The sequence below is a fragment of the Lepisma saccharinum genome, chromosome 11 (genome assembly GCF_977018435.1).
Source record: "Lepisma saccharinum chromosome 11, izLepSacc3.1, whole genome shotgun sequence".
NCBI classification, from domain to species: Eukaryota; Metazoa; Arthropoda; class Insecta; order Zygentoma; family Lepismatidae; genus Lepisma; species Lepisma saccharinum.
In genome coordinates this window covers 13,091,687-13,108,101 of record NC_139239.1, presented here as the reverse complement: position 1 = coordinate 13,108,101, position 16,415 = coordinate 13,091,687, and the positions used below count along the sequence as shown (strand labels likewise).

Here is a 16,415-nt window from a genome sequence, read left to right as displayed (position 1 = left end):
TCTTGTTTCACTTTTATTGTGCATATTGATGCAATTTGTTAACTCTCCCCCCCCCCCTGAAAATTTTTGGTGGGTGGGATTTTTGAGGCCAAAATTGTAGGCCAGGATTTCGCACCCTGACATCTACATATATATGCAGATAACTTTTATATAAGACTAAGGATGAAAAATCCTATAATTTTATTGTCTTTAATGTCTATTAAACACTCCACTTGTGAATGTCTCTAATCATCACAAGTGGGTATAGATCATGTATTCACCAGTAATTGCAATAGTGATGATTTAATCACTGATAAAAGTTGAAGGTATAAATCCTGTAACTAGCGCCAAGATAAAAATATTAGTGGTTAGATCTTCAGTAATAGGTACATGTAGGTCCAGGATAAAGAGTTGTATCTTTGGGTCCAGGCTATCACATTTTCCTCAATTGCTCAGTCTTGTCTAACTTATCAAGAACTGATGGAAGCAAAATGAAAGGCATGCAATCATTTTAACTCTGCTATATTCTTAGGTAATTTGATATACTATATTATCCTAGAACAGGAATGTTTCATGAGATAGATATAGTTTCTAACCAAATTCTAAGTGTTTATATAGAAACATAGTACATAGTATTAAAGACACACATTTTAAATAAAGGCCAACATGATACACTGAAGATGTCAAATATCTGAAATGTAATACAAATGGAATAATTAAATACTAATAAGATAATGGTGATTATGATGATTTAGTCTCCTGCAAATCTTACTGCATAGTAGAGTACATAAGAAGAACCAAATTGAGACAACCAAAATAACATCAAATAAGTTATATCCATTAGTGGTGATTGGGTGTTAAAACTTGGGGAGGGGGAAAGGACAGTTTACTTTCTCTTGTAGACAAGACTTAGCATCAAGATGCCATAGTGTGGGAGCAAAAAAAGGGGGTGGGGTGGGGTAACTGCTCTCCCTAATCACTGCCACTGTTTATGTCTATAGATATCTTATAAGATCCTTATAAGACAGTATGCTGGAATATGCTTCCAGATATTACATAATTTCAAAATGCTTTGTGCAAATAACACACACACATACACTCTCTCCTCTCTCATATGCACACATACATACATACATATTTTCCATATGTTGTTTCTGCATTAATTCCACTAATTAACATATTTTATTATGAAAGTTACTGAAACAATGATATGCAATTTGTATAAATATCAGTGCTCAAAGTAAGAGTGCCATTTTTATAAAAATCTACAAAAATAACATTGACAATATTTCAGACTTTGTAAGAATTTCGATTCCCCGCCCCCCTTCCTGTCATGTGGATTGAGGATAATAAAAAAAATTCTGCTTAAACTCTGAAGCTATGCTAAATGCTCCTAAATTGTGCTAGGCTATTATTATTATTATTATCTTTTTTTTTTTTTAAATAACTGTAATTATGCATCTACTTTTCGAGTTTTGAACTTGTGTTACTTATTATTCACAGTTATGTAATATTGTAAATTTTCCACAGAATTGTTTACAATGGCTCAACAAACGAAATGGGTTCATCATAGAACTTAAAAAGATTTGAGAAAATTGTTTGTTTACTCCCAACTTTCTACCGATTTCCTGCCATAAAATTTCCCCGTGAACTAAATCAAGCAAGACAAAAAAGTATAGAGGTTGGATCGTGGCATAGCTGTAAAAAGCTTGTTGCTGGCTCAGTATACTCCCTTTTGTTTGAAACATTTCTACTTGTGAAGTAGAAATAAGATTTGGACATAAGTAAAATTTTATTTCCTGATAACATATTCTTTGAATTTGATTTCCTTTTCCCAGGGACTCACGTTTGCAGATTATGCTACATTTTACCATTATCCCAAATGCAGGATGCTAGGTGCCAACAAAGATCAAACTGTGCTAGCTAGGTTTAGTACAATTTTGCTGGGGTTGGCATTGCTGATTGAGGAAACTCTTGCTGGTTCCTCAGTGAATCTTTTAACTGTGCAGCCTCCTCCCCTCTCCTGCACTGCCCCTTCCACTCCTCACCCATCTGGCTGTCCTGTCACCGGCGAGGTTCCTCAGCAGCAGCAAAGCCTGCATGTTCATTGTCTTTTGGCTGTGGCTGGAGCGAGCGACAACAGTCAACTCTTGACAGTAGCTAACCTAGTCAATTGTACGTACATTGCACTCATAGTTTTATAATGCACATTAAACTTCTAAAAATAGAGAACTGGAAATAAGTATAAATGAACTGTAGGATGTTCCTCACTTCCTACATGGAGGAATAGCCCCTGCATCCAGATCCAGCTAACATTTTCCACTTCAGGTGTGATAAAGATAATGTGGCTTCAAGTTTAGAATATTACAAATTTCTAATCCTTAAGATTGTAATGCTCCTTATTCTAAACTACAAGCTTCACTCCTTTCTCTTGTTATCTGAGCAAAACCTTCTGTCTTCTATGTACCCCATATGTATTGTAAAGTACTGATTTAACTGGCATTAGTAAAAATTTCATTGTATGAGAATAATAATCAAAATGTTACATGAAGTTATTGCCTAAGGATTTCTGCAATGTCATATTCTACATAAATGCTGGTTGTAAATCTTACGCCAAGTAATAGTGAAGAAGACAAATTTAATTGTATCTGTGGTGTGTATGTCTCTGTGTGTATTTGTGCATGTTTGTGTGTTAATAACAACTCCAATTTTCACATTCAAAATAGTGAGGATGCATGCATGCAAAAAAAGTTCGATGTTGTGCCATTAACTTCTGCATTTTTAAAATGTTGGCAGTTAACTACATGTTGTTATTATTATTTAGATTTGTAAAGCCAGCATTATGCTTAATCAAGAGCTGCTATTGGATGGAGACTGTGGTCCTTCAAGTGAAGATGCAGATGCTAATAATAACAGACAAATTTTAGACAAAATATCACCTGAAGACTTCTTGTACTTCCGAGTTGAAAATGGATATGATCCTGTACTGGAAGAAGATGGCTACATTTATTCTACATGTGAACAATTTGATGACCGACAAAGTGATCAAATGTCTTCTTCAAGTATTGAGGATGATGATTCTTTCAACAGTAATAATTGTACTTTTAAGTGTCATGAAGAAGATTCTCAAAGCAAAAGTGTTAAAAACATACATTCAAGTTCAGACATAGAGGTAAGAATAACATGGTTTATATTTTTCTACTTTTCTTATCAACAAACATCAAAGATACAGTAAATTTAACTGATGTTCACAAATGTTTTTCTCTGTTTAAAACAAAACTTCAAAAACCGGTACTGCTTGTTTGGTTTTATTTGAGTTTTAAGTCATCTTTACGCACAGAAGGCTAATTGGACCTACCATTTAAAGTGGGATCCGAACCACTATGTGCCAGCACCGGGTATTGAAACCCGGATCCCTTGATTACAAGGTGATGACATTACCACTACGCCATTGGAGAGGTTGGTAATGCTCATGTTGCTTGTTATACATCTAATGCATGAGAATCTTTTATTTTGAATGTAATTAAATAGTCATCACAATAATAAGTAACATGAGCCATAAGGGTTCAGTTTATCTTGACTACAATGAAGGAGACTTATTTGGTGGAGGTCATTGGCGTGCCCAGGATTTTCAAAAGAGAGGGGTTATTTACACTTTCTTTGATAGTCAGCCCTCATTTTGCCATATTTTCCAACCATTGACATTCCTTTTTTTTTTTTTTTTTGAGTGCTGGGCCAAGGGGAGGGTTTTGACCCCCACCAATACCCCTCCTTTTGGGCACACCACTGGTGGAGGTACATAGTGGTTTGGATCCAACTTTAAACTGTAGGTCCAGTCCTGATTAGGCCTATTTGTGCATAAAGTGGACTTAACACAATAACTCAAACTCATTTGATTCACAGGGCGAGTGATGTCAAGTATTATTTTTTTGATATCCTTTTCAACCCAGAGACTCACCTGTACCTAGGTATCTCATGAATGGGTACGTTCGAGGTAAATGTGACTCTCACTGGTGCTGATCACTCACCTCCACTGTGGCTGAGATTGAGAATTTGTCAAGATCTATCTCCAAATCCTACTTATGAAAATGTGAGCAGAGCCACTGCTCTGGGATGCCAGGATTGGGGACACCAGACTGAGGCCTGTCAAACACTAAAATCTTTTGTCTAATTTACAGTTTTTGGTATAATCAGTGGCGAAGCTCCTATGAGGCTTTTGAGGCTTAGCCTACCAAAATGTTGGAATTAAAATGTTATTGTACCCTGTAACAATCAAAGTTCGTTAAAACAAATTAAACCATGTAATCCGAACGTTTGGTTCCGCCGATCCTTCCAGATATCTCGTCAGTCAGGCGAGAAAGAGGAGAGTGCGTTCAGTCCGAACTGTGAGGCTTTTGACGAAAAGCCTTGCGTTAAAAGGCAGCTACAGCGTGAGCTCTGTGTAGGTGGAAGGGGAGTGTAAGGGGAGGGGACTGCCGATTCGCTGGGTGAAAGCGGCTAACCTCAGAATCAACCTGTTGTGCTTCTAGTCTTCTTGTGCAAAGTGCGTCGTTCATGCGCTGCATTGTTGAATGTTAATTTACTTGAAGTGCATGCGCGCATGTGTTTATGTGTGTGTCACATAGTGTATTTATGTTATAAAAATGTAATACTGTGAAATTATGTGTTGAAAACTCTAAGAGGATTTGCAGTGAAATAAATGTAAGTGAACAAGACTTCGTGGCTCTCAGATGCTTAACCTACAAAATCTTGGACACACTGACTGTACAAATGGAAATATGTTTTGGAGATCTTGAAAAGATAAAATTTGTTGAATTGCTAGACCAAAATAGCTTTGGAAGATATAAACTACATTTTCCTGTGATGAAATTAAATAACCTTCTGTCCACATATCCATTTTTCAACAAAGAACGATTAGAAAATGATTTAAAGAATATTTATGCTGATGAAGAAAAGCATTTACCTCCTGCAGACCTTCTAAAATTGATAGTTAGCAGTGATCTTCAAACAATCTACAAAGAAGTAACACAACTTATCAAGTTGGTCTTGACATTCCCTGTTACAACAGCTTCCTCCGAAAGAAGTATGAGCACCCTCAAGAGAGTAAAAAATTATCTCCGTAATTCAATGAAAAATGAAAGATTAAGTTCTCTCAGTCTCAGTACAATAGCCATTGAAAAAAAAAAAACTGGTTAAAGAACTTTCTATTGATCAAGGCTTCAAGGAAAGAGTAATTGATACTTTTGCGACCAACAAGAATCGACGCATGGACCTGCTGTATAAAGAAATATAAGCAGATTTTTCAGCCTACCCAGTATTTACGCCTTAGCTTTGCCACTGGGTATAATGAAAACTTTGTACAGTTTCACCTTGTATTTCTCCACTACAGAGAGATATGTTTCAACAGATAAATATTTACAGTAATTGTTACAATAACATGTAGAATCTTGAGATGGAAAATTCATTTCATTAACTTCCCGAAGTTCCATATTAGCCAGTGGACCAAGTTGGGTGTAGTTTATGGCACAAATTTCTAGGGGATGCAAAATCATACAAACCACAACAAAAGAGGCTAAGACACAGACTAATAAGTAATTTGTAATAAGTCCATTTATACACAGATAGGCTAATTCGGTACTGAATCTACAGCTTAAAGTGGGAACTGAGTCACTGTGGTGCAATATGCCTCGACGATGAATCCTGGAACTTCTTGATTACAAGGCTGCAGCATTATAACTACCCCATCTGAGGCACCTGAAAATCACTATCTTGTGCCATTGATTAGTGCAATAGTACCCAAACAAAGTTGTTAGTGATTGATTTTCTTCTACTTTTGGCTAACTGAGAAGATTGTGAGTGATGATATGATCAAACCCGGGACCGCTAGCATTATAGTGCGACCACTCTGCCATGACAGGGAAATTAATGCATATTTTTTTCTGCATGTACTCCCAGTCATCGACATGATTATCCAATGTGCAGAAATAGGGCTGACACACATATAAAGCTGGAATTTTTTTTCTGTAATACCTTCCTTCTTCAATGAAGGTAATTTTGTTGAATGTTCATTCAACATGTCAAACTTCTTATTAAATTTCATTATTTTTTTACTATGGATAATTGTAGAATTTGTGATTGTTTGGTAATATTAGGCATGGGGGGAGAGATTGCAAGACAAAAAGTCAAGTCAAGTTGTCCAATCATACCTGTTTTCAACAGTTTCAAACGTGCTTTATTTGTGTTGATGCATAATCTCACCAAAAGTTCAGGAGATCCTATATTGCATTATTCATTTTCCATAAGGCTTGGTTATTGAGAAATACCCAGGTTTAGAGGAAAATAAATTGCATCAAATATATTAACTGAACAAAAAGTTTCAATGAAATTTCATCAGCAATTATTATAAGATTAACCATAACCATTTGTGTTTCAAAGCATTGTCTATCAAGATAATAAATAATACTTCATTTTTCTGTAATACTAATCATATTTTAAAAAATGAGAAAGAAGGCAATTTCATATTCTTTGTAAAAGCAAGAAATTTATCTCTAACAAATTAAAAACCTAAATCTGTTTAGGTAAATCTACTTACAGAATGAAAATACCAAAAAATGAAGCATAGTTGCTGATTATTCATTCATGATTTATTGCAAGGGGGAGAAAAATTGTGTCTACTTTTGAAGTCAAAATTTTGAAACCCCAGCTTACTCCAAAAAACCTTTCTTTTAAAAATATTTGATAAAAATGAGAAGATAATTTTTAATGGAGAAACTATTTTCTGTAGTTTCATTTCTGCAAGGAGGGGGAGGGGTTGTTGCAAGAATAATGTTGCTTAATTTTTTGACACATTCATAAATGTTTGAACGAGCATGAATATAGTTCCTGAGATTAGAGAGAAGGTTATAACCCGAATGAGTGCATATTTTAAAGTATAAAATAATCTAACACATTTCAATAACTATTTTTAATGTTTTTATTAATATGATATGTCCATTACAGGTTAAATGCACAACTATCTGGGAAGTAAATCTTGCTGACAGTGTGAAATCTTTCATTGAACGTGCTAAAAGAAGATATGCACATACTATCACAGGTACTTTTGATTGTTGTAATTGTGTTTTTATTATCTACCCCTCTCTCTCTCTCTCTCTCTCCCTCTATCTACCTATCTCTCTCTCTCTATCACACACACACCCACAAACTTGTACATATATATTGTGCAGGTTGAATTTTAAATTGCTTCTACACAACATGGAAGCAATTTTAATGACACATGCTGTATAGAACAGAAAGTTGAGATACAGCATAAAACGAAATGCTACACAATAAAAATAAGTTAATTTTAAGTTTAACACTTCATGCTCAGATAGACTAATTGGAAATACATATAATAAGAAAATACAATATAGATAAATACCATAACAAAGAGGAGGATAAAAAATAAATGTGAAATAGGGTGGAAGTTCCATTTCTAGAAGGCATCTCAGAACAACATAAACAGGCTACTTACAGAAATAAGGATAAAACAGCATTTACAAAACAGTAACCAATATTAATACTTCTCTTATATAAAAGGGATTTGTAGTGTGGAAGGAATAAAGGATACATGTGGTGGTCTAAAACAGAGGGTGAAGGATAGGATTGAGGACCACATTAAATGTAACAGGAAGAAAATAATTAAAAAATGGATGGTTTTAAAAAAAAGAAAACATATTTGAGATGCTGCATACTTTTTACTTGATGACCCAGATTTCCTAGTCAGAGCCAGTACATGCTGAAAAATAAACATTAAGGAAGATATTAAGATTGCACAAACCATTAATAACCTTATTGAAGATGAATGTGGTAATTTAGTTTATTCCTGTTGCACTCAATTAAACAGATTATTTAAAAAAATAAATCAAATTATAATTCAGGGAGAGGAACAGAATACATAGAAAGCAGCATAAGTCATCTGTTGTAGGTTCAGTAATTGAGTGTAGTCAGGTTAATGGTGGATCTGGAAGTTATAGTTTGGAGGGGCAAATTTCAGTCGGATACCTGATCTGTCCTGAGACTTAATTTTAAGCTACACTTGCACTGTTTTCACTGTTCTATACAGGGTCCACCAGTGAATAGTGCGATTTTTAAGTGTAACACAAAATTAAGAGTATTGGGTATCATGATGCAGTTGCATTTATTACGAAGTACATACCTTAACATTTTTCAAGAACAAAACATAACATATCATTCCACTGAAAATATTACTTAAATATTACATCCTCAAGATGCCTTACACTATGCCACACACACTCAGCAAGCCAATTGGGAACACTATTCATGGTACGTAACACATCTGTGTGGTGTGAACAGTTTTAACACTACTACCTTTCTTCTTCACCCAAGTTTTTATGGCATGAGCTGACGGCACTACTGTTTCGATGATGAATCCCGAATTTCTTTGAAAATAAATTTTGCGTGGCATATCCATCATTGTTCTTATAAAATTATTTTATGGTGAATTCACGCTGTGCACCAGTCCACAACTCCATTTCAAACTCAATCTTATTCAAGGCCACACCACCTGGCGGTACCATTCCCCTTCTCCACTCATGCTAAAAATAGAAAGCACTGTTGCTAAATTGCCCGATTCACAGGCAGACTCTGTATAAACAATATATTAGTACTGTAAACAGACTGACTTCCATGATTCAGAGATTAGGGTATATTTTGCAAAAACAGGGTCCATGGCTGGAATAGATGGTTTTTTTATTGTGTGTCATTATCATAATTCCTCCCTTTGCTATGATAAACTGAATGATCAGATATGAGAAGTTTAGTACATAAACAACGAAAACAAAAATAGGTCTTGGGCCGACCTCCGTGGTAAAGTTATTGGCACAGACTGCTACGAAGATAGGGGTCCCAGGTTCGAATCCCACCCTGGCCATGGGTGTTTTTTGTGAGCATCCCTTCATCAATCTCATCATATCATCACTCGTCCTGCCATTTCGAAAAGCTAAAAGTTGCAGAAAAGTGACGTAAAATAACCAAGTCAATCAATCAAGGGATCTCAGGTTCGATCCTCTTTTCAGACATATTGCACAGTGGTTCGGATCCAAATTTAAACTGTAGGACTTGATCTGATTACCCTATCATGAGTGGACTTCAATTAAACTTTAAATAATATTCTCGAGCCTGTTAAACTTGGTGATCAGACAGATCATTTGAGTTAAGAAATATTAGTCCACAATTGTCCTCTCCATGGGTCCACACCTGAGTCAGGTATGGGCCTACTAAGAATTTCCACCTTGAGCACTGTTCTGCCCCTTATTTCAATTTGAATAGCAGTAACAAATTAGTAAATTGACTTCAGGTTTAATGTAGCATTAAATTTATAACTGTCAGAGAATTAGCTAAGATGTTAGCTATGCTTCATGGTATTTTTTCCTCAGTTTTTTTTGTTAATTTTCAACATACTCTATGCAATAGTAACAGAAAATATATTTTCAGGTAAAAATTCGGGACGGAAAATTAGAAATCACACTGTATCAAAGGGTTCAATGGGGTTTCTTAGCAAAGAAGCCACTGAGGAGCTGAGGAAGATAGAACTAATACCTCAAGATGAGTTGGTATCTTCTCCAGAAGATGCTATAGATTTTACTGAAATTACTGTTAAAATTTTACCTTCAGAACCAACATTAATAGCTCAAGATAGAATTGATAATTTGACAGAACCTAGATATAGCAGTGTAGCCACAGCTTCAGAAGACCCAAGTATTTTAAATCCCTTAAAGAGAAAAAGATATATTGATGCATGTACAATAAATGATTCAGGTGCATATACTCTAGAATCCAATGAGAGCTATCATAGCAAAATGGATCATATGTTGAAGGTGCATGAAGACGAAGGGTCACTTAGACAAGAAGAAACGAAACAGAAGGTTATTAGCGGCAATCATTGCACAGGCTTAAATGGAAATTCTAATAAAATAGGCTCCTCATACTTGGAAAGAATCCTCTGCTCTGGAACTATAATGCCTTTGAAGGAGAAACTAAAGTCATGCATTGATCCAAACATTCGAGTGTGTACTCCATCTGATTACAAACATGATCATACTGTACCTGCAAGTAAAAAGGAAATAGTTAAGAAAACTCTCTTTGAGACTGTCGAAGAACTTAGTAAACAGACAGTTTCTGTCGACAAGACATCAGTTAAACTAAAAGAAGTGAATTCGGAAACAAATCAGACTTTACATAAACCAAACAGTGATTCAGAATCCAATGTGGAAAACCAGAAAATGTCAAAACACACACAAAACCTTTCTAAGCACAGTAAACTCACCAAGAAAACAAATACAAAAGAAAATCCTGCAAGGAAAAATGACCAAGAACGTCCACTGAATCCTAAAAAGGTTTATCGTTTGTTTAGAATAACAGACGCCATGAAAAATTTCAAAAGAAAATACTTGAAAGTAAAAATTGATAATGATCTGAATGTGCCTTTTGTTAACCCAATTCTGCAAAGGCATGGTATCAGTGAGAAGTCTAATTTTCAATCAACAAATACTAACATCTCTGAATCTAAGAAACTCAAAACTAAAAATGAGAATTTAGGTCAGCACAAAAGAATGGAAACTGTAGAAAAGAAACATAAGAGAATAAACATCGACAGTACAAACCATTCAAATGGCCCTGAAATTAAAAATCTGCTGGCTGCTAATGATGAAAATAAACCGTTACCTGCAACACATCAAAGAAGTGTTAATTTTAATCCCTTCTTGAGACATAGTCCATTTAACATACACTCTGAGCACAAGTGCATGCAAGTTAAGCCAAACAACAAAGCTTCACTTAAAACAACAGAGGACCAAACGTGTTATGTTTCTGAGTGTTTAACAGTTTCCAATCAGGAGAAACTTCGAAACAATGAATGTATGACGTCATTCTCATATTGTAAATCATTCGATGTGCCAGCTGTAAGTTATGCTATTAACTACCCTGTGATGACTCCATACGTAAAACCCAATTCTACTCAACAATTAAGTGGAACATTATTCAGTAGACACGGTATTGTTTCTCCAGTCGGTATTCAATTTGTGCATGGAGTAACACCTTTAGCATCAAGGAATGCTTCACATGCTATGTTCCCAGACTATTCTTTAAAAGCTCATGCAATTCCTTACAGACTGATACCACACATGAAAAGCAATTCCAACAACCAGTTCATGGCACCAACCAATGTTGAGCCAAATGTGGATTTATATCAATCCTATATTGATCCTCTTCAACATATTTATACGACAAATTCTGCCCAAAATGAACAGATGGCTTGGATGATGCAGTACTTCAACAATGAAAGGTCGATGAATGCACATGTAGGAACTCCAACAGCAGCAAATCAAAACAGTTCTCCTGATGGTGTACACACTGCTAATGATTTTGCAATGGCAGACACTGAGGTAAGATACCCCACTGAAATTTACTATCTTTTTTAGCAGGAAGTTCTTTCATAGCTGGTTTCTATTTGTTAAGAAAATATGATTTTGAATTCAAATGTTCTCAAGAAATATTTTGGATATTTGAGCATTTTGTGTGTTCATTGTACATTGAATATTTCCATACACTTTATTGCAATATCCTTTTCTCCAGCAGTTAAGTGGGGAATGTTTGTTTTAAGCTATGAGGATAGCTGGAGCTTTGTGTATGATTCAACATGGTGGTTATGGAACAGGCTGCCCATGCTTTAGATAAGGAGATAGCATCTTCCCACATCTCTCCCACTTCCCACTTATGCTGTCTTTACTTCTTAAAGTTTATGTTTCTAATCCACAGTGCACAAAAACCCAATTTTTATTTTATATTAATAGATTGATTTGGTTTATTTTACTTTGCTTTTCTGCCACTTTTCACTAATTGCAAAGATCAGGATGAGTGATGATGCAATAAAATTGATGAAGAAACACTCACAAAGAACATCCATATCCAGTCTGGGATTTGATCCTGGGACCCCAGGCATTGTAGAACACTTTGCTAACCACTCTGCCATGGAGGTTGGCTTTTATTGTATATCATCTCCATAATTAAGTATTTACATCATTTACATCTCGCACCAACTATGGATAAATATTAAAATGTAATGTAATTTCAATTTTCTTCAAAATTTTCTATTATAATGTATATAATTGCATACTAGAAATTCAGGGTGTAGGCATGCTGAAGGCACTCTTCCACATAGTTTACACTGGGCTGCATTTTTGCAGACTAATGAGGTCTATAGCCTGGGTCCACAGTCAGTATAATCTTTTGTTGGGGGTTTGTGTTGTGTCGTCCATTTATGTTTGTGATTGTCCCTTCATCCCTTTTACCTTATCACCACCATTCATCCCAAACATCGTGATTAGCTAAGTGTGGCAGAAAAGTAGCCTAAAATAAAACTCAATCAACAAATATAAAATTCTAGAAATTAGGTTTTCTTACCACAATCTAGTTTGTTTTTAAAAAGAACACATCTTACAGCCATCAGAATTCAGAATTGGGTAGCTACATATTTAGAATTATTAAAGTTCAAGCAAGCATTGCAGATAAAAACAGAAAATTCTTGAACAAGTACTACATGTATTGTGACATTTAAAAACTTATTATGTCATGTGCTGGCAATATTCTTGTTAAAGAAACACACAAAACAAATAAACAGCATGATACAAGATATTTTTAAAAGTGTGTCCAAGTTTTCGACTATCTCCAGGTCATCATGAGGGCTGGTTGAGAGACAGTGTAGAAGCAGCAGTGTCTTGTATTGTGCTGTTCATTTGTTTTGTGTGGTTTTGAACAAATACTATATGTATCCTTGCAAAATGAATAATATGTAGTAAACAGTACTTTGAATAAGTTGCATCCTTTTTGTTTCAGACTGGTATATACCCAATTTTGCAAACCATGAAAGCCAATCTTCATGAGAGTACACTAGTGCCGTCTATGAGACAATGGTCTCCATCAGCACTAGCAAGATATGCAGGGCACTTACAATCAAAGTCTATTAATTGGAGACAACAATTGCAACAGGGGCCCATGTTCCTGAATTCACAGAATTATATGGGATGCAATTTTGACAGGTGAGTATTTTCAGTAGATTTTCGTTTGTGATAAAATTTGTACATGTTCATTCACATCCAGTGCCACTACACTTCCATTTACAGAGCTCGTATTATGCAAAATTCGAGAGAGGTTATTTTTTTTAAAGTTTTAGTTTTAATTTAAAAATTATTTCAGTCGAGGTGCTAGAACCCACATTCAACAATTTTGACTGTCTGGAAGGTCTGGCAAGAAAATTAAAAAAATTAGTTTTGGAAATATTTTGCATGCAAAATAACTGATTGCAACTGGAATGTTTATCTATTTCATTTGAGATCATTAGTTGTGGGAAGGCTTGGAATTTGGATGTGTGTGTTGGGGATGGGAGGGGACTACAGATCAGTGTTTTAAACTGGGGAAAAATTGCTTTGAAGGTCCACAAAGTGGAGAAAATAAGATATTTAAAATGTGACAAAATATAACTGCCTCTGACTTAACTTGCCTAAAAGTTATGATTGATATTTTTGTACAGGGAGGCCTCATGATGATGTTAGCTTTGAGACTCCACATATCCAGGCCTGCTTGTAGGGTGGTACTGCCACAGACACTGGCGTATGCAGAGGATGGGCTAATGGGGCTACATCTATTCCTGAAATTTTGGGAAAATCAAAATTTTAAAATTAAAACAGCAAAGAACTTCGGGAAAAATCAAAGTGGTAAAACTCCCTTAAAATAGCCCCCCCCCATTACAATTTTTGTCATTGAACAACTTTTAAACTAAGGTTTAAAATGGTAATTAAGAAATATTTTATAGTGTATCCTGTCCCTACTTAAAATGTAGCTATGTGATATCAACTTTTAAATTTCCAACCCCTTCTGAAAAAAAAAATCTGTGGCTCCAGATTCTCACACGTTATCATATTGTTATAATGTATGCAGTACACTGTACAAGGGTGGTATTTGTGAGGAAGTATGAGGGGGAATTCCCCCTTTCTGCTTGAAATGGTTTAAACTCTGGGAGCAAACATATTATGTGCAAATGCCCTATGCCTCAAATGAGGTTACTGGAATTTCTCCAGCACTGGAAATTTTTCAAATACCATATTGCCCTGCCTTCTTGAGAATGGAAATACATCTGCTTTCCCATCCATTGTCAGTCTGACCCATCTTATAGGTGGTGTGATTCAACTGCATTTACCAGACATTGATTAGAGATTGGGTAAGCTCCAGAGCTGCTTCATGCAACAATATTGTCGGAAAAACTCCACCTCAGAAATCAAACCTGGGTTTTTTATGTGGTAATCAGATGTCCCACTGACCGGACCACCACTTAGAGCAATATTGTAACCAATCAGACATGGTCCTGGACCATGGCTGTTCAGTCTAAGGTATGAAGATTTGGGCTCGGACTATGGGATGTGCTGGCTCTCCTGCGGGGAAGCATAACAACTTTTCTCCTAAGGTTTCGGCCAGTGTATGGAACCAGTGGCCACCCACCATCATGGGCAAATTGGGAGCTACGAATGAGTAGCGAAACCTGGTCATGGAAACCTACGATGACGACTGACGGTTCATCGTGCTGACCACACATCACCCCTTAATCGGTTGGATGATCTCCCACCTGGTGGGAGGTGGCCAGCAGCAGGTAGGTAGGTCACAGCCCTCAAGACTGTTGCAACATGGGTATAATCATTCATGAATGGTGTATGTTACAAATGCTCTAAGCTGATATTATTTTAATATTTTTGACAGGCAGCAAGCCTACTCATCGCAACAAGGACCAACAAATACAATGGATAGCTGGATGCCTAATGAAGTGTATCCTAGTCAGATGCATTGCTTCCAGAGATCAAACACTGAGGTGAACCCACTTCAGGAAATTAAACAGCCTTCTGATATGGCACCTTCAACTTCAAGTTCTACATCTATCTCTCATGGTCAAGATGTACCACAAGAAACAAAGAAAGGAAGAAAGCTAGAACAGATAATAGGTCGCCTAAGAGAAGGAGAACAATCCCTATGAAATGTATTAATGTTTTCATTTTGTATATTCATGTACTTATTATGTTTCTGTTGTAACATTTAATTCTGTATAAATGTTTTGTATTTTTCTCCCATGACTGATGTTTGATTGTCATTATTATTGTTCATTTTCATTACGAGTTATCACAAGTTCAATAAATAAGTTTTATACAAGATATTGATTTATTTTAATTCGTTTTTCTGCAACTTTTAGATAATCGTGAATATGAGAATGAGTGATGATATGATGAAATGTATTATATATAAATATTGATTCATTGATTTGCTTTATTTTACTTGGCTTCTTGTGCCACTTTTGGCTAATTTGTGAAGATGGGGATGAGTGATATATATATATATACTGGGTGATTTTTTTAACCTGAATAATTTGAATATCTTGAAAAAAAAATCATCCTACAAAAATATGTTCCAAATAAAAAGTTGATAGTTTGGAGGGGGAAGTTTAGTGGTGCAACAAAAGAACACCCCCTCCCCCTCTTGTAGGTGGGGCGGGGTGGGGCAACTTTGAAATTTCAAATAAGAAACCCCTATTTTTTATTACAGATTCGGATTTTACGGAAAAAAATACATAAGTTTTGTCTGAAACATTTTTTTCGGTTCGTGATAGATGGCGCTATAATCGACAAATTTTAATTTCTCGAATGTTTACACTTTAAAACCAATGTATTTAATTTCGCAATTCATTTAAATTCAAAAAGTAAAACATTCTCTTGCATGAACTGTGTACTAATTCTTGATAAATCTTTTGAGATTTCATTAAGCTGGTAATTCGCCTATTTACAACATTTAAAAGTTAGATTCGATATTTGTTTAATTTCTTTAATGTTGTGTCAAAGATGCTTAACAAAGCTACAACAGAAAAATAAAATAAAAAAATAAAACAATGTCAAGAAACAGTTCCTTTTTAGACTTTTCCTGTTAAATCATTGTTTGTTTATCATTGTTTGTTTATCATTGTTTTTTAGATCACAAGAATGCTCCGAGCGATTAATTTGACTAAGCTGTTGATACTTTTTAACATCAATGGATGTAGAAGAGAAAATTGAAATGGTTCTCGTGTATGGAGAATCTGGCAGGAATCTCCGTCAAGCTGTCGTTGTTTATGCTCAGCGTTTTCCAGACAGGGTGCGTTCTTTCGCTTCGTTTCAATGTACAGTCAATGAATTTACTACTGAAGGAAGTGTTAAACCTAAACAAAGGACCCGTCGAAGAACAGTTACTGGAGAAGAAAGTGAAATTAATGTGTTAGCTGCTGTGGCCCATGATCCTCATGTCAGCTCGCGAGAAGTAGCTCGAAATTCCGGATTGTCCCAGAGCAGTGTTTTGAAGATTTTACAGCA

At 35.5% G+C, this 16,415-nt stretch overlaps 1 protein-coding gene across 2 annotated transcripts; it reads left to right on the top strand.

Annotated features, from left to right (window-relative positions):
* The first annotated feature begins 201 nt into the window (after nt 1-201).
* On the top strand, nt 202-15,200 carry LOC145995142 (uncharacterized). Of its 2 annotated transcripts, none has more exons than XM_083131687.1 (6): nt 202-305; nt 2,804-3,151; nt 6,979-7,072; nt 9,472-11,420; nt 12,871-13,073; nt 14,785-15,200. In XM_083131687.1, the coding sequence occupies exons 2-6, from the start codon at nt 2,822-2,824 to the stop codon at nt 15,053-15,055; spliced, it is 2,847 nt and encodes a 948-aa protein (XP_082987813.1). In that variant the 5' UTR covers nt 202-305; nt 2,804-2,821; the 3' UTR covers nt 15,056-15,200. The 2 variants fall into 2 exon arrangements, with proteins under 2 accessions (XP_082987813.1, XP_082987812.1); XM_083131686.1 differs by lacking the exon at nt 202-305 and adding an exon at nt 371-511.
* Nucleotides 15,201-16,415: the final 1,215 nt, after the last annotated feature.

Excerpts from the sequence above, each read along its gene's own strand:
- LOC145995142 (XM_083131687.1), top strand. The coding sequence starts at position 2,822 with ATGCTTAATCAAGAGCTGCTATTGGATGGAGACTGTGGTCCTTCAAGT. Across the intron at positions 3,152-6,978 it reads ATTCAAGTTCAGACATAGAG|GTTAAATGCACAACTATCTG; the intron begins GTAAGAATAACA and ends TGTCCATTACAG. Across the intron at positions 11,421-12,870 it reads TTGCAATGGCAGACACTGAG|ACTGGTATATACCCAATTTT; the intron begins GTAAGATACCCC and ends TTTTTGTTTCAG.